This window comes from Tetrao urogallus, assembly GCF_951394365.1.
Source record: "Tetrao urogallus genome assembly, chromosome: 4".
Taxonomy (NCBI): domain Eukaryota; kingdom Metazoa; phylum Chordata; class Aves; order Galliformes; family Phasianidae; genus Tetrao; species Tetrao urogallus.
Window position 1 is genome coordinate 30,199,560 of NC_136817.1, and position 24,912 is coordinate 30,224,471.

The window sequence follows — 24,912 nt, forward strand, 5'->3', positions numbered from 1 at the left end:
CTTACATGTTGCCTATGTGGTACACTTAGAGAGGGGTTTGAAACTGCAAAATCATCAGTGAGAAAGATGTGAAAGGTCTACTGATACCTGGCAATTGGCCTTTACGCGTTGCCAAGTTAATTGTTGTATATACATAGATACATCTGTTCAGAGATTTTCTTTGATTGATTTATGATTATTTATGATTGAGATTAAGGAATAAAGCACTCAATATTTGATAAGAGAGCATTCACCAATGAATTTGATCTCAGTAGTCAGGTAGGGATTATGGGATGATCAGAATCTAATTTTGATCTTTACATCTGGTGGAAAGTGCTATTAAATAAATGATCACATGTGCACCTAGATTTTGACCTGATGTAATGTTAGAAATGTTAGAAGTATAGCTAGAAAATATTAGCTTTATGGACTTGTGTATACGGATGTCTTACACAGGGTTTGCACAGATAAGGAATTATTGAATCACACAAGTATATGCAAAGGCAAAAGGCAAAGTAACCCACGGGCCGTATAGTCTGTGGCATTCCAAAGGAGTTCAGTGGGGTATGGAAAAATGCAAGAGAAATGTCCATTCACCACTGCAATGAGCTACAAAAAGCTTCCTGAGACTGCAGGAGGCTTTAACACCTGTAATAAGGGACCAGAAGCGAAGCCATTGGCAGGGGGAGCATCACCAGTGCTTTGCGATTGCAATAGCAGGGAGTTTCTCAAGCAGAACTCCCAGCTGTGTGTAGAAGCCAGGGGTCAGGAGGTCTGATCGCACTCATCCTCCCCCTCTTTGCCCTTAGCAAGAGAAGGAGAAATCCCTGCTGAAGGAAAAGCGGTTTATCAGTTTTGTGGGTAAATTGCCAGGACACAGTGGAGGGTTGTCTTCTACTGTTCTCATTACTGCAGTAATGCTTATTCATAGGGGCAGAAGGGAATTATTGGACCATGAAGAAAACTGGTGCAAAACTGATTTCTGAAAATCATCTTTTTGAATAAAACGGTTTCTGAGGATAAGATGATGGTTGGTCAATAGTATTGCAGCATAAGAGGCTTTTGGGGATCAGCTGAATTACTGCTCACAGTGGTATTTTGGTGTTTTTCTTTAACTGTAGTGACGGTGAATGCACTGCTTGTTTGCTAGCACCGAGTCCCGAGTCCCGTGGCAGAAGGAGGCTTAGCGATAGGTTTTCTGTGGGAGGGAGGAGGTCCTAACAGGATGTGTACTTTGCTCAGGACTTCGGCATGGTTGGTGTGTGAAGGGGAATAGAGCCTTTCTTGTGGTTTGGACGTTCACCAGTTTTCAGATTAGCGCTCAGGAGAGCAGGCATGTAAGTAAGGAGCTGAAGATAGGCAGGATTGGGATGTCTGGGGCTTTGTCTGTCTTTGTGGGTTCAAAAATAAGGAATTAGTGGGAGTGCTGAAACAAGTTCTCCCTGTCCTGCTTGATCCTCTCCCAGGATACCTGCCTCCTCCCTGTGCCTGCCAGCCACCTGCAGGCTCCCAGCGAGGAGAAAGGGGTTTTTTCTGATCAAGGCTGCAATGAATCGAAGTTGCAATGACAGCATGAAACCGGTGACCCGAGACTGGGCTGAGCTGGATCACCTCTGCACCGTTTTTCATTTGTTGTAACAGAGTTAAGAGTTCCACTAAAGCCTATTTAAAAAATTCTCGGTGTTGTTTTCCTGAAATGTGCAGAGCTTGCCATGCTTGCTTTTCCTGCGTAGTTGTATTTCTCTCTTATCTTGGGGGTTCTTTTGGGAGCTGGGTAGGAAAAAAAACTGAAGCAAATGCTGATGTTGCATAAATACCAAAAGTTGAGTGCTTTGATCTTCTAAAAAAATAATGTTTTTCCTTTTAGGATGTGTTTTATTACAACATTGATTGTCTTAATGAAAAAAAAAAAAAACAAAACAAGAACCCAGCAAATTTTTTCAAGTTCTATTGAAGGCTGCCTTAATTTGTCTTGAGCTGAAAAAAAAAAAAAAAAGCTTCTCTGTATTGCTTTGTGCAGACTAACAAACCCTTTTGTCTTGCAAATTTCTTGCTAATATGAACTGAGTTTTGTATTATGTGAATCTCCTTTTCAGTTATCCTTCCCTTGTACCTTGATTTTGAATCTTTCCTTTAGATCATGGCTTGCATGACATTTTCTTTCTTTTCCTTTCTTTTTGCTGTTTGCAAAGACTCTTGGGAGGATTTGACAGATGTGGTGGAGCAATTGCGTGATGATACTGAAGGTGCGTGCCACACCAACATCTTTCAGCTACTATTTCCACTTACCATTGGCTTTTGATTTATGATTTTGAACCTGGGTGCAAAATGCACTTTTCCTTTCCCGTGCTCATAGCTGTGGCTTTCTGAACATGCTTGTCTGGTTGCACCAGGTTCACAGCAGAATGTGCTATGTATGCTGGTTGTTGGGTTTCTACTGTTAGTGTGCTAAAGAAAATGTCTTTGATCACTCGCATTTGTGTGTTACTCTTTCAATTGTATTGATTTACACTTAAAATGGGTGTTGTGAAGGATTTTCTGATAAATTTTACCAGTCTCTTCATGGATTCTTTGTTGGTTTCTGGATTCTTACTGATCTCTTTTTGAAAATATGGATGTACTCTGACAATGTTGCTTATTTAAAAAACAAAACAAAACCAACAACACAACCAACCGAAGACTTGCTACCAGTTTTGGACCTTCAAGTGAAGGTAGGGAAAATTAATGGAGAGACTTGTTTTCTCATATGAAGTGGATTCTGGGACAGTTATTTTCCTGATCCTAATACAAATACACCTTATAAGGTACAACAGTATTTAGGAGATCAATTTTAATTAAGATTTCAGAAATCACCCTGAAGATTCTGAAATACTTCAGAAATATCAAAGTGAGACCTTGTAGAAATGACTAAATGTGGCTGTGCATGGTTGGGCTGGAAGTGTTTGCAGCAAAAGGTTAACGAGCTTTTTGGAGACAACGAAGATTTCCTCTCGTTGCTGAGAAGTTTCAGTATTCATCATTAGGAAGAATATAGATTTCACGTAGAAGAGTGAATGGGGCGTATATCTACAAATGCCAAATTCCTTAAGAACAGCCAACAAAACCTCAAATTAGAAGTTCAGTCTGGGGCTGTTGACATCCACAAGGTGCGAGAGCACACGTCTTGTTATTTCATACTGATAATCCCAAAGAAATAACATCAGCAGATGCATTTCAGCTCTTCTGGCCAATTTGGTGGATTGAACCAGTGGCTGTGGCACAGTGGCTGTTTTCTTACCAGTGTTTTGTTTAGCTTTGGTCTAATTATTGCTGTTAGGGTCTTATAAGTAAAAGAAACAAAAGAACAACCAATCAATCAAACACCTGCATTTGTTTCTTTATAGCACAATTTATACACTGTATAAATTGTATAACGCTTGGTAAAGCCAAATAGTACAGTTAAATGGAGCACATTTGTATAAGACTTGAGGTTCTAAACAGAACCTTTTGGGTTTTGTAAGGTGCTGATAGAACCTTCTGTGGGTGCCGCCTTTCTGAATTGCTGTGCTGGTGTACTTGGCTGGCTCTTCTCAGCCATGGAAATGTGCTGTCTCCTGACACAACAGTTCCTTCTGCCCAGCACCTCCAGCTTTCTTCCTTTTGTGTTTAAGGAAAAAAAGGGTTTGGGTTTCTTTTTTCTTCCCCCCCCATGAAAGTGTGTACAGGCTTTTGGTACTTGTGGAGTGAGGTGGTGGTGAAATGTATTTCAAAGATGCATTCAAAATGTCTGTCCTTTGTCTGTCTTCCCTTGTACCTGCTTGCCATGACCATTGCTCTGTTCTGTTTTTCTGGAAGCCTTAGATGCCCACTGTGTGCCCTCCCTGGTAATGGAGTGTCTTTCTTCCCCATAGCAAACATGAGGAGTCATAGAATCATTAAGGTTGGAAAAGACCACTAAGATCATCTAGTCCAACCATCACATGAGAGCCTAGCAGAGGATGGTTTCAATCCATCAGTGTCTGAATTATGAAGAGCATAATAGCAAGAGCAAACGAGGCAACCATGTAAACTCAATAAGTGCTGCTTCTCTCAGGAAATGAGATGTCATTTTTATAATCTGGTGTTAGTACAACTGCTTTCCAGTTTATCCCATCCTTCAGAGTAGGCAAGTTGAATGCTGAATACAAAAGAAAAAAATTAGTACAGTATAACATTTTCGTCTAGAAATATACATGCCTCTGATTTTCCATTGTGAATATTCATTGATTTTTTTTAATTTTTTTTTTTTTTTTTAATTGCTGCTTACTTCTAAGGGAGTTTGTTTATGAGAAACAGAAGGTGTATCACCTCTTCCTCACAATGGTAGTTTGATGTGCATTGCTTTGAAGACAGTTGAGGACTTGGAATATAAGGAAGTGCCAGGTATGTTTCAGCTAACATAAGAGCTTCAAACATACATGTGGTTGTTAAACCCATGTTTGCTTTTGCAGCACTGGATAGCTTCAGTTTTCTTCAGCTTGTTTGTCCCTCATGAATGAAAGTCAGTGAATCAGGTAAGAAAGCAAATAGTTCAGATTGTAGGTGCTCCTCTCTCCCCCCACTTACTACTGTGTAACATTCAGCTGGACATCTGGCTGTTAATACCTGGGTGGGAGAGAGGAACATGCACCACACCTTGGTTACCTTGGCCAAAAGCTAGTCTGTTAGCACAGCCTCCTGATGGCAGCTCAAATTTGGGTACCGTGCCCTGGTGTGCAGGAATTTTAAGGAGACCGGGTGCTGAGGCTGCCAGGAGGAGATCTAAAGGAACTATTCCAAGAAAAATGCATGCTGTGCTGCTGCTTCTTGACTCCCTGTCAGTAACAAGCACAGAGACAGCTTTGGTTTTTCCCAGAGAACTTTCTCACCTTCTGCGCTGTGAAGTGTGGCAGAACAGAGGCTGGGAACAAGGCGGTTCAAGCCCTTAATTTATCTAGGGATTTGCTTTAGGCATTTATTAGGAATTATACACATGTTCATGATTTCAGAGTCTGAGCAACTAGAACTAATGTCTTTCCTAATGCGAACTGAAGCTCAGTGCACTGTGGGTAGGCTGGTTTGCATAGAAAGCCAATGCTTCATCACTGATGTGTCTCGGTTAATCTGAGTACAGCATGTGCTGTTTGCAAGGTATTGTTCCTCTGCCATACAAAGCAGAATTCAGATTTGGATTCTTGATTTAAAATTTATTTGCTATATGGAGAGTCTTGATGAAATACTATTCAATAGGCATTACTTTGAGCAGATTTAAATTGTTTTTTTGGTGGGTTTTTTTGGTTGTTTTTTTTTTTTTGTTCAGATTTTTTAGGTTCCTAGGTACATGAAAAGGGCAGATGTTGCTCTGAATGACATGGTGTAGTGGTATGGTGATGCGTTGGCAGTTGGACTAGATCAAGCTTGTCCAACCCATGGGTCACAGCAAGTACATGCAGCTGTGCTTTCTGGTTTGATAAAGGAGTTTGAGAATACATTTCAAGATTGCCAAAAAAGCCATCCGTTTATGTTTGTGACATCATTTTCAGTTGATAAAAATATATTACTTGCAAGTTTTCAAATGAAATGCATGGAGTTGCAGTCAGATATTCTACTCAAAAATCGGATCGTGTCTCTCTTCTAGAGTTTCGTAATCCATATCTTAGCAGAGCTAAAGATCCCTTGCTTCACAACCACACCTTATTCATGGGATTGCTTTATGTCAGTACACACATTTGTGAACAATTACCAAGGATGAATCACATTATGAATAAAATTTCATTGAAAATCTCTGAACACCTGAGAGCTCACTGAGAATTGTGGGCACTGCCATTGAACCAGGTTGGTGTGTTAGTTTTACAAAAACAAGGGCAAATATCCCACTCCTTTTATGCTGTTGTTCCTTTCTTTTTTTCAGAATTTGTCTTGAAACATTAAAAATTAAGATTTTTTTTTTTACTTATATATTAACAATATTATGTATTTTATGAGGGCTGCTCTGAAAGTAGCACTTCCTATTTTGTTATGCAGGTCCACAACATCAGAGGCGGATGTTGGGGGTGCAGCAGCAGAGGTTGAACCTCCCCACCAGTATTCCATTCCTTGCTGTTTCTGTGTGACAGATGGCAGCAGAGGGGCAGTCTGATGTGGAAGTGTGTATGAAGCAAAGGGGTGGCACTGAATTCCTAGGAAACAGTGGCACCCATTGACGTTCATTGATGCCTGCTGAACATTGATGGTGCATTTCAGCAGTGGCAACAGTGGCAGTGGGTCACCTCTACTGGTTCAGATTTATATGAGTGCTTCGTGAAGACTCTTGCTCATCACTGGTGAAAAGGCACAGCCAATGGTAATGAGCGTGTGGAAAAGTAGTGTTTTGTAGCTGAGAATTTGCTCTATCTGCTAGTGTTGTTGTGCTTTTTGTAGCTGTTTTAGTTTCCATGGAAATAAATAGGAGACATTACTTTCAGAGCAGCTTACGTATATGTGGCCCAAGACAATTCCTCTTCACTCCATGCAGCCCAGGCGAGCTGGAAGGTTGGGCACCTATGGATTATATGATCTTAGTGGTCTTTCCAACCTTACGTTTCTGTGATTTTTACAGGGTTCCTTTGATTCTTAGATGATTTGAAAGGTTGTTCATGGAAGATTCTCAGGAATGTTTGCTTTTCATGCTGTTTGCATGTGAATGATTGTGGCACAGTTTTACATCTTCGGCAACCTTGAATTTGGTATTTTAGGGAAACAACAGGATCATCTCATTATTTAACACCTATCATTTGAATGGATTGCAAGCCCAGTTGCATGTGATCATGTTCAAGATTGCTGGTTAGCAAAAGTGTCCATCATCTAGAAGCTGCAATTTTTAAATAGCAATATTGTCTCAAACTTAAGGTTACTTGAACTGAAATCCAAAAGACATTGAAAGACAAAGTGTAAGGGCCAAGGTTTTACTCTTAATGTTTACAGCATGGCATTTATGGTAGAATATGGACTGAGCTTTTTGCAGTTCAAGACAGAAAGTTGGGGGAGATGCTGGCACAGGCTGGGAATCTCAATGGGGTGTCAGTCGCATTTGATGTCTGTCAAAGAAGAAGATGGCTGAGTTATTCTGGACAGTCTTGCTGTGGGAAAGTCATCTTTGCTTGCTTACTCTGCTTTTTCAGACTCAATTTTGAGATTGTGTACATTGTAGCACATGTAACAAGGATATACATTATTTAGGGTTTTAGATTTTGAGTATGTCTTTGAGATATTATCATAGTTAATCATAGAATTGTTTGGGTTGGAAGAGGCCTTAATGGTCACCTCTTTCCAACCCTGTGCTGTGGGCAGGGTTGCAGCTTCATACACAGAGTGCCATCATTCACAACATACTGATGAAGAAGCAGTCTTTATTTTGTTAATGTGATTAAAACATCTTTCACTGAAATGATATGTTAGTTCTTCAGACCATGATTGCACACTTAAGTATTAAATGAACATATAGCCCTGCTTTTCCCTTCTTTAAATGAGTGCTTTAATTCTCTCATGTTCATTAGCTCTTGTCCTTTAAGGTATCTGTTTGTCTTGAAAATACACACATCCATTTTTTCTTTCTCTTTTTAAAATTAGTGTTGCATTGACCCCAGTTGATACGTGGCAGTCACAGACCTTTGACCTGCAGATAGCCGTACATCTTGCCTCGAAATACTTTTAACCTTAGCGTAAGTCTGCAGAAGGCAGCAGCTCTCAACACTGGAGGAAAAGTGTATAGTTCCCTGTGAGTTATGTTAATGGAGCAGCATCCTAATTCAGAAGCAGTCTTCTTGGAATCTATCCATATAACATAGCTACGTAGAAAATTATACTCTATCTTGTACAGTTTCCTTAGTTTTGTGTTTATGATTGATTTGCTACTTAAGCAGAATCCCTTTGGACACCTGCCTTGCTACTGGTGAGATCAATGAATTGCTCCCACAGCTCTGTGCTGCAGCAGGGCTGTTATTACAGGGGGAGAAGCACTGATAAAAAAAGATAAAGGTCTTTCCATCTTTCTGTATCTTGCCATTCCCCCAATAGGGAATGAGAATTAGAAGCTGTTATTATTGATGAGATTTAAGCTCTAGTCATACTTAACGGTTAGCTGTGTTAAGGTTAAATGCTCATCTCATTACTGAGAGTGGTTTGCACAGTGTGCTCGTGCATAGGACCTGTTCTTTAAAACCTGGCAAGGCAAGCAATAATTTTCACCCCTAGATCTCAAAATGTATTTAAATAATAAACCTGTTGTTTTCTTTTACCTCATCACCATATTCCTTTGTGGGCACACGTGAAAAGTGTCTCAGATAAGAGATTTTTTTTGCTGGTTTATCTGCCTGGTCAGAAGCATAGGCATGCTGTAGGTAGAGTAAAACTGACAGAAGTACTGGAGGAAGAAGCTGGCTGGTTTTTAGTAGAGGAGCTCATTCTAAGTGGATTTTGAATCATGGTACCAACACAGAGCATAATTTTGTGTCTGTGATAGGATCAAATGCTGGATCGTGCTTTTAGAAGGCAGCTGTTATGGATGCACACAGGAACAACTGAACTTGTCTGATACTTCTCTGTTTAGAGACTTCTCTGTTTAGATACGCTCCTCCATGGCAGCAGGCGTGGTCTGGAGTGAGATTACAGTGATAGCTGTTGATCAATGGCAATTCCAGTTCGCATTGCTCAGCACTGTTGGTATGTTTCCTGTTCTTCATGTCTTCCCTCCTTGGGCTTCTCAGTGCAGGAGCTGCCAGGATGGTTCTGGTGAAATTTAGAGGAGATTTGGGGTACTGCTTCATCCAGGAGAAGCAAGGTGAGAAGACAGGCCTTTCCCTACGTGCTTCTGAGGAGATGGAGCAAAAGCAGCCATGGTATCGAGTTTGAGTGGTGGCAGCTCTCACAACCAGTCTCCCTGAACTGGATTTTTTTACAGCCCTTAACTGTAATAGTTAGGGTATAAGAGTGTTGCTAGAGCAATGCCACAGAGTATTTCTTTGAGCCGTCAGCATCCTGGATAAAAACAACCCATCCACTGGTGGACAGACCATCAAAAACAATGCAGCAATAATGAGCCATCACCACCTTGGGTGCCAGTTAGCTTTTAGGCCCATGGGCACTGGAACATGGAATGCTGCAGAGGCAGATTTCACTTGTTTCCAGATTTTGTTTGTTACCAGATTTCACAAATGCTTTCCTTTCATATTTTTTCAGGGGGTGGTTTTGTCTCCACTTGTGTAGTTGTTTTTCTTCTGCTAACCCTGAAGTGCCTTTCATCATCTCCTTTTTTCTGGCATAGGAAGTCTCAGTCAGGCAATGGCTGCTACGGTTCTCGTTGCTTGTTTTGGATATAGTTTTAGGTCACTAAAATTAAGTTGGCTTTGGGTTACTGGGCCTGTTTCAACTTGCAGGATGTGAACAAAACTGAAAGTGGGTTGATATGATTTCTGATAGCTGAGTGCTTCTATGAGGGTTTGCTCCTCATATTGTCTTTGGCTGGTGGATGCCTCACTGCAGTGAAAGTACACTGGAGAGAGCAAAGAGGCTGTGTTCACCTGTGTCTGAGCAACTGGTGTCATCAGTACCAGTGAAGCAGAGTGATGGCTTGCATCAGCAGGACAAGTCCTGTGGGAGATTGCAATATTCTGGAAAAAATATACCCCATGGTCTCTTTTGACTAAATAGTTGTATTTTAAATTAAGAGAAATCAAATCTTCACACTTCTGTATACAAGGGGTTATGTGACCAACCCAGTTGCCCTAAGTCTATGTATCTGGTAGAGATTTGATACCTGCTTGGTGGCAAATGTACTGCAGACAAGCATGCACATCTGCGAGAGTTTACTTTGAGGATGGGAGTTGCATTTCCTTCTCAGCAATGCTGGATGTTTCAGAGTGAGGCGTAAGAACCTATCTAAGCTATTTGTGCATTAAAGAATTAGGGTATCTGAGCAGTCATAAGGAGCTTGAGAATGCCCTAAAGGGCAGGTCTGCTTGGTAATAGTCTGCAGAGACTGCAGGAACAGCCATGCAAATTCTTCTGCTGCTTAGCTTAGTAGTAATTTTCATGGCTTTTTTTTTTTTTAATTTAAATACAAATACAGCTCCCTTTTGGAAGTCCTTCTAATTGAAGGGTGTAAGGCTTGGGTATCTGCTTTAATTGCTTGCTAAATGCAAGCATGCTTTGTCAATACAGCGAATGATATATCTAAGCACTGGGTATGCATCCATCCTTAGATGTCTTAGGGTTATATTTTCTTCTATTGAGTGTAGTAAACTCACTGGGAAAGCTGGTAAATTGGTTTACCATTATGCAGCTGTTTACAGCAACCCTAGAATAAACATCCCTTACAAAGATGGAGCTACTTGTGCCAAGGAACTTTAGCTGAAGAACTGGGTGCAAGATTGCATATGGAACAGATGCAAACAGAAAATCTGCAGCTTATATGGCACTATATGGCACTAACAGGGAGGATTTGTCTCTCTTACTGTTTGTCTGTAGGCCTAAAGCTTAAGCACGCTTTGTAGATGTAGGACAATTTCACTGTGGTTACAGGACCAGTGCTCTTGTGAGATTCTATCTTCAGGTGTTGTAAGTGAATTGAAGGCCTCTGGGAAGAGAGGCACTCAGGTTGTGTCTGGGCATCAGTGCATTGTACTGTACTAGAGACAGATCAGGGAGCAGGAGGCCTGCCCTGCACATAGCAGGGGGCTTGAAACTAGATGATTGTTGTGGTCCTTTTCAATCCAGGCCATTCTGTGGTTCTATGGTTCTGTACGTAGGGTGTGCTTTGGAAAATGAGTGCTAATCTCTTGCAGTGAGAAACAGATAATGAGTATAAATGTCTGAGTTTTTATAAAATGTTAGAGGGAGAATATAGTCTTGAGGAAGGTCTGTGTGTGGTGGATGTGAAAGCAAGCTGCCAAAGGAGTCATGCTCCTTATTATTGCTATTAAAATACGTAAACACTTTTGATACAATGAAGAGAGAGATGGGAATTGGCTCTGTAATATTAAAACTTAAATAACTCATGAAAGATGAAACGCTGGGAAAAAAAGATCATTGATAGACTAAGTGTGAGAGGATTCATGCTTGTCTTTAGAGTGAAGAACAAGTCACAGCTGCAGAATTCTTATGGAGTTGTAGTTGCTGGATGTAGCCAGGGCTTTGAGCTGGGAAAGTGTCAGCTGTAGCATTCAGGAATACATTGTCAAGATGTAAAGCACAATACTAATGTCAGCCTTCAAACTGTTCTTTCTTGAAAAATGAAGGATTTTTTAGTTAATTTAAGAGTTTCTCAATTCTTAAACTATCACGTAGTCCTGTGCCAGTGTGGCTTTCATCATAAGGTGCTACTTCATTTTGATTTTTCTGGAAAAGACTGAAGAGAGCACCTCTCATCAAACTATCACTGCCACTAAAAGTGTCTTCAGTACTGAGATGAAAAGAGAGATGGCATATCTTATTGTAATAAAACTTTTGTTACTCAGCTGTATTTTTCTTGTTTTCTATAGATCCTAATTATCTCATGGCTAATGAACGCATGAACCTGATGAACATGGCAAAACTGAGTATCAAGGGGTTGATCGAATCAGCACTTAATCTGGGCAGGACGCTGGACTCTGACTATGCACCTCTTCAGCAGTTCTTCGTTGTGATGGAGCATTGCCTTAAACATGGCTTGAAAGGTAAACTTACTTGAGAGGAGCACTCCTGGCCTGTTTGTCACAGCATAGGAGCAGGAGAGCAATTTAGTTTTAAAAGTCTGGCTTGGTATTCAGCAGAGGTTGAGCAGGGTGTCTGTGATCACAGGTGACTTGACAGGGCACAGAAAAAAGAAAATTTGCTGAAGGTATAATGCTGCAGGTGAAAAGTTCCATTGTTGCGGTTGCTTGTCACTTTTAAAACAGCTTTTCAGATGTGACTCTAGTATAACTAAGTCATCAAGGCTAAAGCTGCCTCTTCAGCAAACTCGTGACTCCATTTTTTCTGCGCTTCCTCAGAGAGGCAATGCATCTTTTGCTGGAAGAGGATCTGCAGCACTGCTTAGTTCTATCAAAATTGAGGATTTTGACTTACTGCAGCTATTACCTTTTAAGCTGCTTTTTAAAATGGCAAGTAGAGCGTATATTTAACTATGAAACACAGAGTTACAACTGCAACTGCTAAGGACTGCTGGTTTTGATTTGCTGCCCTTTCCTTGAGATGAAAAGTGGGGGATGTTAAATTTCCTCTCAGCACATACTTCCTGTGGTGTTTTTTTAAAAGGCTTCATTCAGCACTGTGGGCAAAGTGCACATGGGCAAAATGATTCCTGTGCTGGTTATTTGTGCAAGGAAGAGGTGTTCATACTGTTCAGCTTTGGTTGTTTATCTGTCCTCTTGCTGATGTCACTACTGCTGGTTTTAAGTTAGCTGAGTTCTCAGATTCCTTACTTCTGCAAATTAGTTTCTAGTTTTAAAATATAGGAGTCACTAGAAACCCCTGTGCATCCTTTCCTCCTCCAGAAGAGTCCCTGGAAACTATAGAAGGGCTGGATTCTAAGTGTTGTGGTTCTTTTCCTTGAAATGTAATGGTGAAGGAAAATTACTGTGCACATGTGGGGTATGACTCAGGAACAGTGGCAACATCCTAGGAGAAATCTTTGCCTCTCACAGTGAGTCTCGGTTGCTGGATATAACTGGATGTTGTCTTGCAATATTTAGCTTGTATAAAACTACTTTTGGTATGTACATCAAGCTTTTATTGCTTTATTTGAATGATATCAGTAATTGCCACTTTTGGGTATGAGAAGTAATCTTTTGAACTTGCTCAGTGCCAGTAGGCTCTCTGTCAACTGTTCTGATCTTCTGATCATGTTTGAGAATATAAATAATTATATAAATAATTAACACAGGCTCAATGGGCTAATTTTATGTATTTTCCTTTTTTAGCTAAAAAGACTTTTCTTGGGCAAAATAAGTCATTTTGGGGACCTTTAGAACTAGTAGAAAAACTTGTTCCTGAAGCTGCAGAGATTACAGCAAGTGTTAAGGATCTCCCAGGTCTGAAGTAAGTACAGTCTTTTACTGCATAAGTGTACTTAATACCTTACTTTTTGTTGTAAGAGTGATCCTGAAGAAGAGAAGGGAGGACAACCCCGATCTTCCGGAATCCACCTGCTGCTTGCTGTTTATACAAATGGTGCATTACTCTTTTTTTTTTCTTCTTTTTTTTTTTCCCTTAGTTAAGGAACAGCAGAAGGAAAGGAAGAGTACATTCTTTCTGTATTAAAAGGTTGTATGGACAACAGCAAATATATTGCTAGCACTAAATGAATGACAGTAGGTCTTAGGAATGGAGTGAGCCTTTACCAACTCACCTTCTGAAGCTATGCTGAAGAGAAAGGGACTTGGAAGGGAGGTGATTACAGATTACATGCATTTGAGCCTGATAGAGGTAGTTTTTCTTTTAAAATATATTTCGATAAACCTGTAGAGTTTGTGTAAAAGAGAAGCTCACAGAGTGGAGAAGATACTGACTTTCGCTGAAGAGGAGAGAGAAAAAACCTGTGTGAGGATATGTTGCTTCTAAAAAAAAAAAAGGCATAGTCGTTTTAGACATCACGTTCAGATTTGCTTAGTCCATTGCTGAAGAGTTGTTAGTATGAGGGCTTTCAGCCTATCAAAAGGAAAAAAGGTTTGAGGATGCATTGTATGAATGACAGGACTAAACATCAAATCTTCTTTGCCCCAAAAAAAAGGTGAATACATTTGATAACAGCTTATTTCAGTTCATTTTTTAATGATGTACCTTTGGAAAAGTGCTTTTAGTGGTGGACTACATAGGAATCTGTCTGGAACAGCTTATGGGACCAACATGGAGTGCTAGGAGAGTCACATCACAGCTCCTGGCTTTTCTTGTAAAAGAGTACTCTAGCATGACGTAGCAAGACCTGGACAGGCTGGAGAGCTGGACATTAAGAAACCAGATGAGGTTTAACAAAAGCAAGTGTGGAGTCTTGCATCTAGGGAGGAATAATTGCATGCACCAGTACAGGTTGGGGGATGACCTGCTGGAGAGGAGCTCTGCAGAGAGGAACCTGGGTGTCCTGGTGGACGACAGGTTGGCCATGAGCCAGCAGTGTGCCCTTGTGGCCAAGAGGGTCAATGGCTTACTGGGGTGCATTAAAAAGAGCGTGGCCAGCAGGTCGAGGGAGGTGATCCTCCCCCTCTACTCTGCCCTGGTGAGGCCTCATCTGGAGTACTGCGTCCAGTTCTGGGCTCCCCAGTACAAAATAGACAGGGATCTCTTGGAAAGAGTCCAGCGGAGGGCCACAAAGATGGTGAAGGGCCTGGAGCATCTCTCCTATGAGGAAAGGCTGAGTGAACTGGATCTGTTTAGCTTTGAGAAAAGCAAACTGAGAGGAGACCAAGTCCAGGTTTATAAATATCTAAGATGTGGGGGGCAGAGTGGCGAGGCCGGACTCTTTTCAGCAGTGTGTGAAGACAGGACAAGGGGAAACGGCCGGAAACTGCAGCATAGGAAGTTCTGCACAAATGTGTGCAAGAACTTCTTTACGGTGAGGTGACGGAGCACTGGAACAGGCTGCCCAGGGAGGTGGTGGAGTCTCCTTCTCTGGAGATGTTCAAGACCTGCCTGGACGCCTACCTGTGCGACCTGCTGTAGGGAACCTGCTTTGGCAGGGGGGTTGGACTCAATGATCTCTGGAGGTCCCTTCCAACCCCTTTGATTCTGTGATAAAATAAAAGATGGTTTTAGAATAATTCTCTAAAATACAGTCTTACATACACACTAACTCTTTAAAAACAAAGTGTTATGTGTTAGTTGAGGTCAAGACTATAAAGGGGAATGATGAAGATAATTTCCGTGTGCAATTGCTACATATACTAGTTAAGACTGAAAACTAAAATGCTTTACATACTGTTTGCTATAAGACAACTGACTACTGGAGATGGAAAAGAAATTTCTTTCTATTCGGAGCTCTGCTTAGCATAGGGGATTTATACCTTCCTTTGGAGCATCTGGTACTGGCTCCCAGCCACTATTTCAGGGTGGATGAGCCAGAACAGTGATGCGTCATATCAGTTCTCAGTATTTTTAAAGCTATGTGTCTAAAGTGGTCTGGAGAAGCAAAGGCCATATACCCTGTTGGATCCCATGAATGTATTATGAGCAAAATACTTGAACAGCAGCGAATTTATGCTTTTAGTTGTCTTTACAGATTCCTTGTAGGCTTAACACACTCAAAGGAGTGATATTTGGACATCAGCACTGAGCTGAAGTGTACACGTGTTCTGCTGACTTGCAAAAACTGAATTTGAGTTAAAAGGTGATTTATTGAAGCAGCTGATTTCTGTGTAGTAGTATCCAGCAAGGATAAAGTCAGGAAAATATTCTTAGTGTGGTAACAAATATATAATTAGTTATGAGAGAAGGAATAGTTGCTTAGGTAATTACTTGCTAAATACAATCTGAAGGTCTGTTCAAAACCAAACCATTCTAAGATTATATGATAATCCTGTCTGTAACTATTTATGCTTACACATCTGGTTCTCTCTTCCCTCTCTTCAACAACATCAGCTGTATTTTAAGATACAGAAACTTGACACCAAGTAGGGTTATTAATGTCATTTGTGAGTGTGCATTACAGTACATGTGTAATTGTGTTTGTGTTTGTCCTTTGTAGGACACCTGTGGGTAGAGGAAGAGCTTGGCTTCGTCTTGCTCTAATGCAGAAGAAACTTTCAGAGTACATGAAGGCCTTGATTAACAGAAAGGATCTTCTCAGGTGAGCCTTGAACTCTCTCAGATTGGGTAAGGTTCACTTCTGCCCTCTAAGATCTTTTGAAGAAGTTTTACATCCAAATGGGAAGGATACATGCATGTCTCCACAGAAGTGGTAATGTTTGTGAAACATAGTTTCATCTCAGGGAGTAAAAATGCTTAATATTCTTTCTGTATCTAGGAGTGGCAGCATTTCCACCCTTAGTGTCTCAAGTATCTATTAGAATAAACAAATTTTGTGTCCAAAGAGGCAGTTCAGTTGAAAAACTCTTGCAGACCAATACAGCATTCTCTGTTCACGTGATCTTGGCTGTAGTTTTATTTCTGATCTTGTCACTTTATCACCATCTTACTTGGAGCAAGTCAATCAGTCTCTGTCTTTCTACTTCCCCGCTCATAAAAATAGCGCTAACTATGTAGAGTAATTATGAGTCTGCAGGTTTGAACTACTATGTTTGTGTGAACTAGTAGAACTTGATAAACATGTTGGTGTTTCTTTACTCAGGCATAGGGTTTTATTGACTGTGAAAATCCGTAGCCTACTTTGCAATTTACTTTCCTCTGGAAAATGTGGCAGCTTGTGTTTAAGAAACATTTAGTGGAGTAGCGAAAGTATTGCTTATTAATAAAACTCCAATATTAAGCCTAGCCTTGAATTTTCACTGCGCTGAACTGCTATTCAGTGCTTATGCTTTTTTTGCATCACCATTTAACAGCCAAGAGTCCGGATCTCCTCTAATGGGTCTTTGTGTCACCTACAGCTATACAGTACTGAGAGATGTTTGGTTAGAGCAGCAGTACGCTTCTGTGTGAATTATGTCAATTATTGTTGCCTGGCTTTTCATTAAGCCTGAACTTTGCATTGCATTCTGTGATTCATACTAGGGCATGCATACTAGTTGTCATTGTTCTGGTTGATTTTTAAAAGATGCAACGCTTCTTTTCTCTCATTGTCCATCCTGTAGTGAATTTTATGAGCCTAATGCACTGATGATGGAAGAAGAAGGTGCGATCATTGCTGGCCTCCTCGTAGGTTTGAATGTCATTGATGCAAACTTCTGCATGAAAGGAGAAGACCTGGATTCACAGGTGAGTAGTGTTCGGTTAATGTTTTTCCTACTTACTTAAATTGTAACAATTCAACTTATTGTTACCTCTGGAGATTTTTTTGCTAATTTGCTTTCTCTTATAGCATATTTTTGCTTGAACTGGTTCATATTTTCCTCCATTTTGGCTAGATTAGTAGTATAATGAATCCTTGTGACACAGTATGTATTGATGTTTTAACTGAATGACAGTTAAACTTTCACAGCTATGAACAGTGTTTAGTCATATCAAAAGTATTTAATTTAAAATGCAATTTTTTTTCTCCTAGGTTGGAGTTATTGATTTCTCAATGTATTTGAAAGATGGAAACAGCACAAAAGGCAGTGAAGGGTAAGCATGTGCACAGCTGTCCTGCTCATCTATTGATGACTTGTTTTCAAGTATGTTGAGTTAACCTGCAAGCTATTAAGTTTTTCACTAAAACACTTCAGGGTTTGTTTTTCATAGAGAACAAATTACTCATATTTGTAAGTGCATAATGTATAAATAATACATTGGAAGTGATGGGAGGTAGAAGGAATGAGGAAAGTCTCCCGGCCATTTAAGATGAAAATACTTTAACAGTGACTCTTCGAGTTAAATTTGCCATTCTTGAAAACATTTTCGGTAAGCAGCTTAGTAACTTTTGCCTGTTGTGTATCATAGGACAGGAGTTGGTTTTTAGCACCATAGCATCTTCAGAAATAAATTCTGCTGTTGGAGATGGCTGTAATTGTAATAATAATTCAGAGTGCTTGTGTTAGCATACATAAATGTAGCTATGCAACATTTAGAGCAAGAGGGTGAAAAATGATCTGTGTGTCAGCATATCCACACTTTATGTATTGTGATTTTTCTGAGGCTTTCAAGAGTATTTCTTCTTCTCAAGAAATTCTGCCACTTCACATTCAGATATATTTTGAATTATTGTACCTCAATATCAGATGTTTTGGTTGAAACTACAGATGAAATAAATGCATTTCTAGAGCTTTTTATTTAGTTAGGATTTCCTGCTGTAAGAGTATGCAAAATACACGTTTGTTGACAGCTTTCTTTGAATTGAATTTGGTGAAGTAGTCCCTCTTCAATATAAATATGGTTTTTCTTTTAAGTACTGTTGTAATGACTGGAATGTTGTCCAGCTTAATTATTCTTTTAATATGTCACAAAATCCCTGAATGTAGTAATTGCAGCTTCTGAGAAGTTGGAGGACAGTAACTGATGAGAAGGGCATAGACTGCAACTCAGCTTTGCTGTTTCACATGCAACACATAGACTCATCCAGTCTTAGGACATTTGGTGCCTTGGTGGATACGTTAGCTGTACAGACACATTTCCTCTTAAACCTTTTACATCATTTCTTTACATCTATTAATTCAGATACTGAGGTTTTAAATCAAAGAAAAACTATGCTATTTCTTCCTTTCGTGGCCTTTAACGCTGCATAAGTATTCAGAGTGACAGCTTGCCTCTGTTATGCTGCATAGTATGGGCCAGAAACCCATGCAGGACAATCAGGTTGGGGAATGTGGAGGTAAAAGTAGGCTGAATAACTTGGAGTTGACTCATCTCTGTCTTATAATCTTTTTATATGGTGGAGAAGGCCTTCCAGTCTGCATGGGAGCTTCAGAAATGCACCACACAGTCAGCATTTGTAGGTATGAAAGGCTACACTCAGGCTGAGTTGAGGGTATTTCTTTTTTCCAGAGATGGTCAGATAACTGCTATTTTGGACCAGAAGAATTATGTAGAAGAACTCAATAGGCACTTAAGGTAATACATGATTTATTTATTTTTTGTTATGTGGGACTGAACAATAGGAAGCAGGCTTTTAAAAAAGAAGGAATTACTGATGTGGTTTCTGTTGTTTTTTGTTTTTTTTTTTTCTTCTTCAACAGTGCTACAGTAAACAACCTGCAGGCCAAAGTGGACGCCTTAGAAAAGTCCAACACTAAACTGACTGAGGAGGTAAGTGTGATAGGGAAGCACCTAATGTTCTGGCCTTTTTGAATTAGAAATTGAAAAGATAAAGGGAGGATTTATTTTCAGAATTCTGGTGTACATTGTGATGTCTTTTTAAAGATGAAACAGGAATAACTGAACTGCTGAGAATTCAGTTAGCTGCCACTAACTAAATGTGAGATGGAAAACAGCCAAATGCTTATGCTCAAAATCAAAAGCTGTTGAATCCACTTTTTCCTTCTGAAGTCTTCTGAATGTTTTCTGTTTTGTGGAAAATATCTTAAAATGCATTACACGATGGACATGTCTTGAATTGCCATACAGCTGAAGTAGGTTGAGGCAGAGACATTTCTAAACTTCTGTTTATTTTGACAGATGCAGAAGTTTACTACTGTGTTGATATTATCTTGCATGCATCAATGAGTTTTCCTCTAGTCTGTCAAAATTTGCAAGGAATAAAATATAAAAACGTTGTTCACTCTGAGCATGGAAAGGCATTGGTACGTGAATTGAAGGTGTAACCTGTGTCTTCAAATTGGTCTTGCAATTCATCAGTAATGGCATAAATGTAATAAAATTATTTTTAGGTCACGAGTGATAATAGTGTCGTCCTAAAGGTTTGACAGTGTCTGTGTCAGCATGTCACTTTGCTCAGCAGAATGATTTTGATTAGGACAACTCAGGGCTCCGGCAGTACAAACATGAAATAGAAATTCTTTTTTGCTTATTCACTCTCATCAGAGAGGTGTGTGTGTCTGCTTCTGTAACACCTTCTCTAAAGGATGTGTTCCAAATGATGGGAAACTTTACTGGCAAGTTAGCGTATGTATTCTTGCAGGTAAAGTAAAAAAGGTTTTTTTGTGTGATTTAAAAGGATAATTTTAGTTTTTGAAAGGTGTCTTAGAGTAGGCTGTGTTTCTCGGTGCTGATAAAATAAATGGCTTTTGATTTATTATCGTCCATATTTGAATGCTTTGTCCATTAATCATGATACCCATGAGACTGATTACAGTGTTGACTTGAGGTATTTATTGATCTATATGTTTTTAGTAGCTTGCTTTTCTCTTAGTCAAGTCTGCATGCAGTTCAAATTAAGAATTAAATCGACACTGGGAGTTGCTGTGCCAACTGGAGCTGTTTGCAGGATGAAATAGTTAATGAACTGTGTCACATGTCATATCTGTTTGTGTATTTGGCATGAGTTGTACCAAAGGCTCATGCTTCTGTTGGGCTAGTTTTTATTGAAATGAGGATTTGCACTGAGTTGTATTAACCACACATTATATAGAGTCTAGGACATAGTGACCTAGAGAACTTAGTAATGTTACTAAAAGACACAAACAGAAGTAGTTTGGGAAGTCACTGCTCTACTGCCAGTGTCATAGATTTTCAATGATGGCTGATACTTTTTCAGATAGTCTGTCCCTATGTTAGGGGCTAAATTGACTTTTTTTTACTTGAAATATTTTTTTTTCTTACTGGGAATGTTAGCAAACAAGTACAGGATAATCTGTCTGGAGAAGAAAAAATCTGCTAAATATGTTTTTAATATATTAATGTTCTGTTCACAGCTTGCTGTTGCAAACAACAGGATTATTACGCTGCAAGAAGAGATGGAACGAGTTAAAGAAGAAAGTTCTTACATCTTGGAGTCCAATCGTAAGGTCAGTACATGCAAATGATGCTTGAACCTGTTGGGGAGAATTTTATATAGAGTAGCTGTTTTGAAGAGCTTTAATTTCCTTATCCATGTCACAAAAAACCTGTAATAAGTAACGGTGACTCCAGGTGGATCCTCTGCAGAGAGTAACAGATGGACACTGATCGTAGTAAATCCTGCCTGGTGGTAGCTTGTACATGTGCAGAGCTGAAAACTAACGCGGCACCTTTATGGCTTGCCAGGTGAAGATGTCAGAACAGACTGGAGGAAGGGTGATCTAACTGAGATGTGGCAAAAAAGCTCAGAAATAGGAGTTCTGCTTTTTTGACCTGATATGCTACACCTTTTGGAAATAAAGGGATGGGATGATAAAATATGTTAGTCTTTTCTCAGTTTATTTGCTGAGAAAATTGGTAACTATGATGGAATCTGGTTTTAGTTTTAAAACCTGAAAGGTATTTTTTCTGAGATTTTTCCAATCGTACTTAGCAATTATCTCAGGTCTGAAAATGGTCTGTCTGTCCATTTTAATTATAGGCACTGAATTGCACTGAGCAACAGATTTCTCACAAGCTGCATGTTGCATTATCTGAATAGAGCCGCTGTGTTCAGATAGTTGCACGATTTGATTCAAAAGTGGGATAAGCAGATCAGCCAACGTGAGAATTGTTGGTGTTTGTCATTACACTGATGAAATTTCTTCATTAAATTAGGTTGCTAAAGACAGAACTGCAGATGGACAGGCACTGACTGAGGCACGAAAACAGTTAAAGGAGGAGACTCAGCTGCGGCTGGTAAGGACAGTGTGAGGTTGAAGCTCCCTACAGTTGGCTTTTTTACATAATTCCTGCATGCCAGACAGCTATTTTACAGGACCAGTGGCTTATTGTCATTTCTGCCTGTCTACTTCAGTTTGATCTGAGACAGTCTTGTTGGTAGTGATGTTAATTTTGTGGCTCAAAATGGGCAGTGCAGTTGTTTTTACATCCCCTGTGCAGGTACTGCTATTGCCACTATTGGAAATGTTACTCAGTTGCTCAGAACGCATACTTAATCACTCTTTAACGTTGGACTAAAATTGTGAATTTTTTGTCCTTAATTGTTTCTGGTATGTCAAATCTGTAATGTCATGCTGTAATAGTGTAGCACACTTAGGGGTGTTGACTTCATTGCTAAAACACCAGTTAAGAGTGGTTACGTTGTTGATGAGGAAGAAAACTGACTGTGCTGTGTGTTTCAGGATGTGGAAAAGGAACTGGAGGCACAGATTGGGATGAGACAGGAGATGGAGTTAGCCATGAAGATGCTGGAGAAAGATGTCTGCGAGAAGCAAGATGCACTGGTGGCACTCAGACAGCAACTGGATGATCTCAGGGCCCTGAAGCATGAACTGTCCTTCAAGCTGCAGGTAAGAAAAATAATTTAAAAAAATAGAATGAGTTCCAAATAAAAGTGGTAGCTCTTGTTCTTTTCTTGCCCGTCTCTGTTTGAAAAGTACTGGGTGTGTACTAGAGTGACTGGATATATTCCATACTTCTGTCTTGTTTCCTTTGCAAAATTGTCCTTACCCACACTTTTTTCTGCATTTGTTTCTGTTTGTTGATCATGTTGGGCTGGCATTCTTAAGTGCTGGTTAAATTTGATTTGTGTAAGAATCTTTAGGGTAGATAAGAATCCTCTAATAACACGTGCACTGATAGGCTTTTTACCTTTTTCAAATTTGTAAACCTACAGGGGAAATAAAAATAAAAACAAAACAACAAACCTTAACTGAAAGGAATGTTTCCCCACAGAGGTTACCTTGACAGGTGTCTGTTTCAGTTAAGTAACATTATCTGTGGCAGTGGACATTGGATTTTCCCTGTTGTGGGGAAGTATATGCAAAGTAGGCATGCTTTGGGAAGGGTATCTCAGTAGTGAGCTGTTCTTTGCTACTCTTCATTTGGGAGTGTGTATAATCAACGAGTAAACAGATGTATGATTGACAAATATACTGAGAAGTTAGGCTGGTCTTTAGAGAACGTATAGCTGGAAAGATTATCACGTTGGAAAGGGATAATAGGAAATGAGTGGAAAAGTCCTGGCCTCACAGGAAAAACTCCAAGAGGAGCGATCTCTGGAGAGAGATCCTTCCTCAGTGGCAGTCAGCCCTCAATGGGTCTAGGAGAGGTGCGGCCTGGCTCCACCCCTTCCGGTCACACAGCTGAACTGCCTTCACCTGTGCTCCCACGGCTTACTCAGTGCTTCTCTCAGGTGATCGGTCAGAGGTTCAGGCTGTGATTCAGTACTTCCCATACAGAGTGTTTTCTCATGGGGGTTTGGTTCAGGCTTCTTTCTAGGCTATGGCTGTGCTCTGTACTCCTAGTGGTACTGTTAAAAGTTTGGTAAAGAGGGCATGAGCTACTGAGGGGCCGAACAGGAAGCTGTAGCATTTTAAGCAATTGTCCCTTTTGGGGAGCTGAAAGAAAATGCTATTTGTTGTGGAGAAAGACTGATGGTAATTCAGAAATGTGCATGTTTCAGTGAGGAAAGCATCTTCTGGTTTTTATGATGTAGATACTGAACTATTACTGCCTTATTTGAAATATATTACATATATTACTTATACATTACTACATAATGAGGAAAGCAGACTCTTTAGGACACAGAGTAGCACACAGTGCATGGAAACAAATCATAAATTGTAGAACAGAAAAATGTTGCTTCTGTGCTCCTTGAGCCAATTGTACCATGTGAAACGTTGTAGGGGGCATTAACAGTTACTGCATTACCACCACTTACAGGAAGCAGATCTGATTGTAATATTGACATTCTGTGAGGTCCAAATGTAGCCTGCACCTGTAGGGCAGAATGCTATATTGACGCGGCATTTGCTTTCTGAGCACCTTCTGTCTTAATGGCTTCTGTCTATGACTAGCCATTTGCCATATGATTTGTTCTTGCTTATTTTGGTTTTACTGATACTTATATAAAACACATTGCTACTTTTTGTAGAGTTCAGACATGGGAGTGAAACAGAAGAGTGAACTGAATAGCCGTTTAGAAGAAAAAACAAATCAGATGGCTGCTACCATCAAACAGCTTGAACAAAGGTAAAAAATGAAACTTCTGCAATTATGATAATAGTGTTTATACTAGTGATAGTGTCACACTGAACTCCATAGACAAGATGAGAACCTTACTGTGCTGCTAAGACACTGCTAAACAGAGAAACACAAAGAGAACAGGATTCAGTCTGAGCAATAATTTTGTGGCACGGTGTGAAGTGTTTTGCATGTTCAAGGGGAGCTTCCATTAAAAAAGGAATATACTACTAGAACAGTAATTAACACAGCAGCTTTGTTTATCTGTCAGCTGCATATTTGTATGTTATTCAGTCATTGTAAGTCAATTACTATCTCTGATAGTGAGCAGACTGATAAGCATCTAAAGAAGTGCTTGACTATTAATGACAGTATTGCAGTGGGAGCAGGGAGGAGAAAGGTAAAACAGAAATTATTCTGAAGATGCATGATTATTCCAGATCTTTTTGGTACCATTTTGAAAAAAGTACCCCAAATTTTGAACCATTTATTTTAAGAGCAGACAAATGATCGGGTCCCTATAGTTTCTGAGGAAGATATGCTTGGGGGGAAAAAAAAAAATCTCACATGAAAATAAGTCAAGGAACAGGCTGATTGTCTGTAGAAGCTGGTAAAAATATCCTGTGAGTATAACATCTATTTGGTCTGAGACAAGTTCCATCCTAATGTCTCTGTTGCTTTGGTGTTACTATATTACATAATTTGGATGGCTTCAGCAATGAAGTTGAATTGATGTGAGGAGCAGTGCTCCTTTTTCCCTTTATTCTTATTTGGCCAAAGTCTTCAGTCTCTGTGAATTACCTTGACTGCAGTGGTAGCTCCAAGCCAAACCAAGGGAAGGCTTAGGTCTCAGCAAGATGGGTCTGAAATTAATTTAGTGCGTTAAACTATTCATTAAGTAAATGTTCTCATTTTTAAGGTTTGCATTTTGAATGATTCTTAATGACATAGGTCAGTTTGTTTGTAGAAAATTTGTATTTTATGATGCATTATATCTTCTCAGCTAATTGATATGCTCTTTTTCTCTTGCTGTTCTTATTTTTCCATTTCCTCTTCATCCTCATTCTAACTTACTTACACAGTGAAAAGGATTTGGTGAAACAGGCAAAAACCTTAAACAGTGCAGCAAACAAACTGATCCAAAAGCATCATTAGACATTTTTGTGTCTGGTCACCTCACAGCTCTGACATCAGAACTCACGAGAGGAGAACTTTAGAATTGCTAAGATCAACTGTTAAAATGTTAATTGTCACCTAAAGTTGATTTGGATTTTGCTGAATTTTTAAAACTAGTGAGTTTTTCTTCAGAGATTTAGTTGGATATAACAATCCCTAACTTTGCCATTTAAACTGTGT

The 24,912-nt window shown here is 39.7% G+C and overlaps 1 protein-coding gene across 3 annotated transcripts in view; it reads left to right on the forward strand.

Moving 5' to 3' along the window:
* Positions 1–24,912, forward strand: part of RUFY3 (RUN and FYVE domain containing 3) — a gene marked incomplete at both ends in the record, with an annotated part of 43,901 nt that overhangs the window by 9,616 nt on the left and 9,373 nt on the right. The window contains 13 exons of one of the 3 annotated variants that reach the window (XM_079534933.1): positions 2,172–2,225; positions 11,493–11,666; positions 12,912–13,029; positions 15,668–15,769; positions 16,731–16,854; positions 17,141–17,202; positions 18,559–18,624; positions 18,750–18,819; positions 20,385–20,477; positions 21,187–21,267; positions 21,714–21,881; positions 23,468–23,565; positions 24,639–24,711. In XM_079534933.1, the coding sequence (XP_079391059.1) occupies positions 2,172–2,225; positions 11,493–11,666; positions 12,912–13,029; positions 15,668–15,769; positions 16,731–16,854; positions 17,141–17,202; positions 18,559–18,624; positions 18,750–18,819; positions 20,385–20,477; positions 21,187–21,267; positions 21,714–21,881; positions 23,468–23,565; positions 24,639–24,711 (1,283 nt within the window). Of the gene's footprint in view, positions 1–2,171; positions 2,226–11,492; positions 11,667–12,911; positions 13,030–15,667; positions 15,770–16,730; positions 16,855–17,140; positions 17,203–18,558; positions 18,625–18,749; positions 18,820–20,384; positions 20,478–21,186; positions 21,268–21,713; positions 21,882–23,467; positions 23,566–24,638; positions 24,712–24,912 lie in introns of those variants that run through there. The other 2 variants (XM_079534932.1, XM_079534934.1) reach the window with 2 other exon arrangements.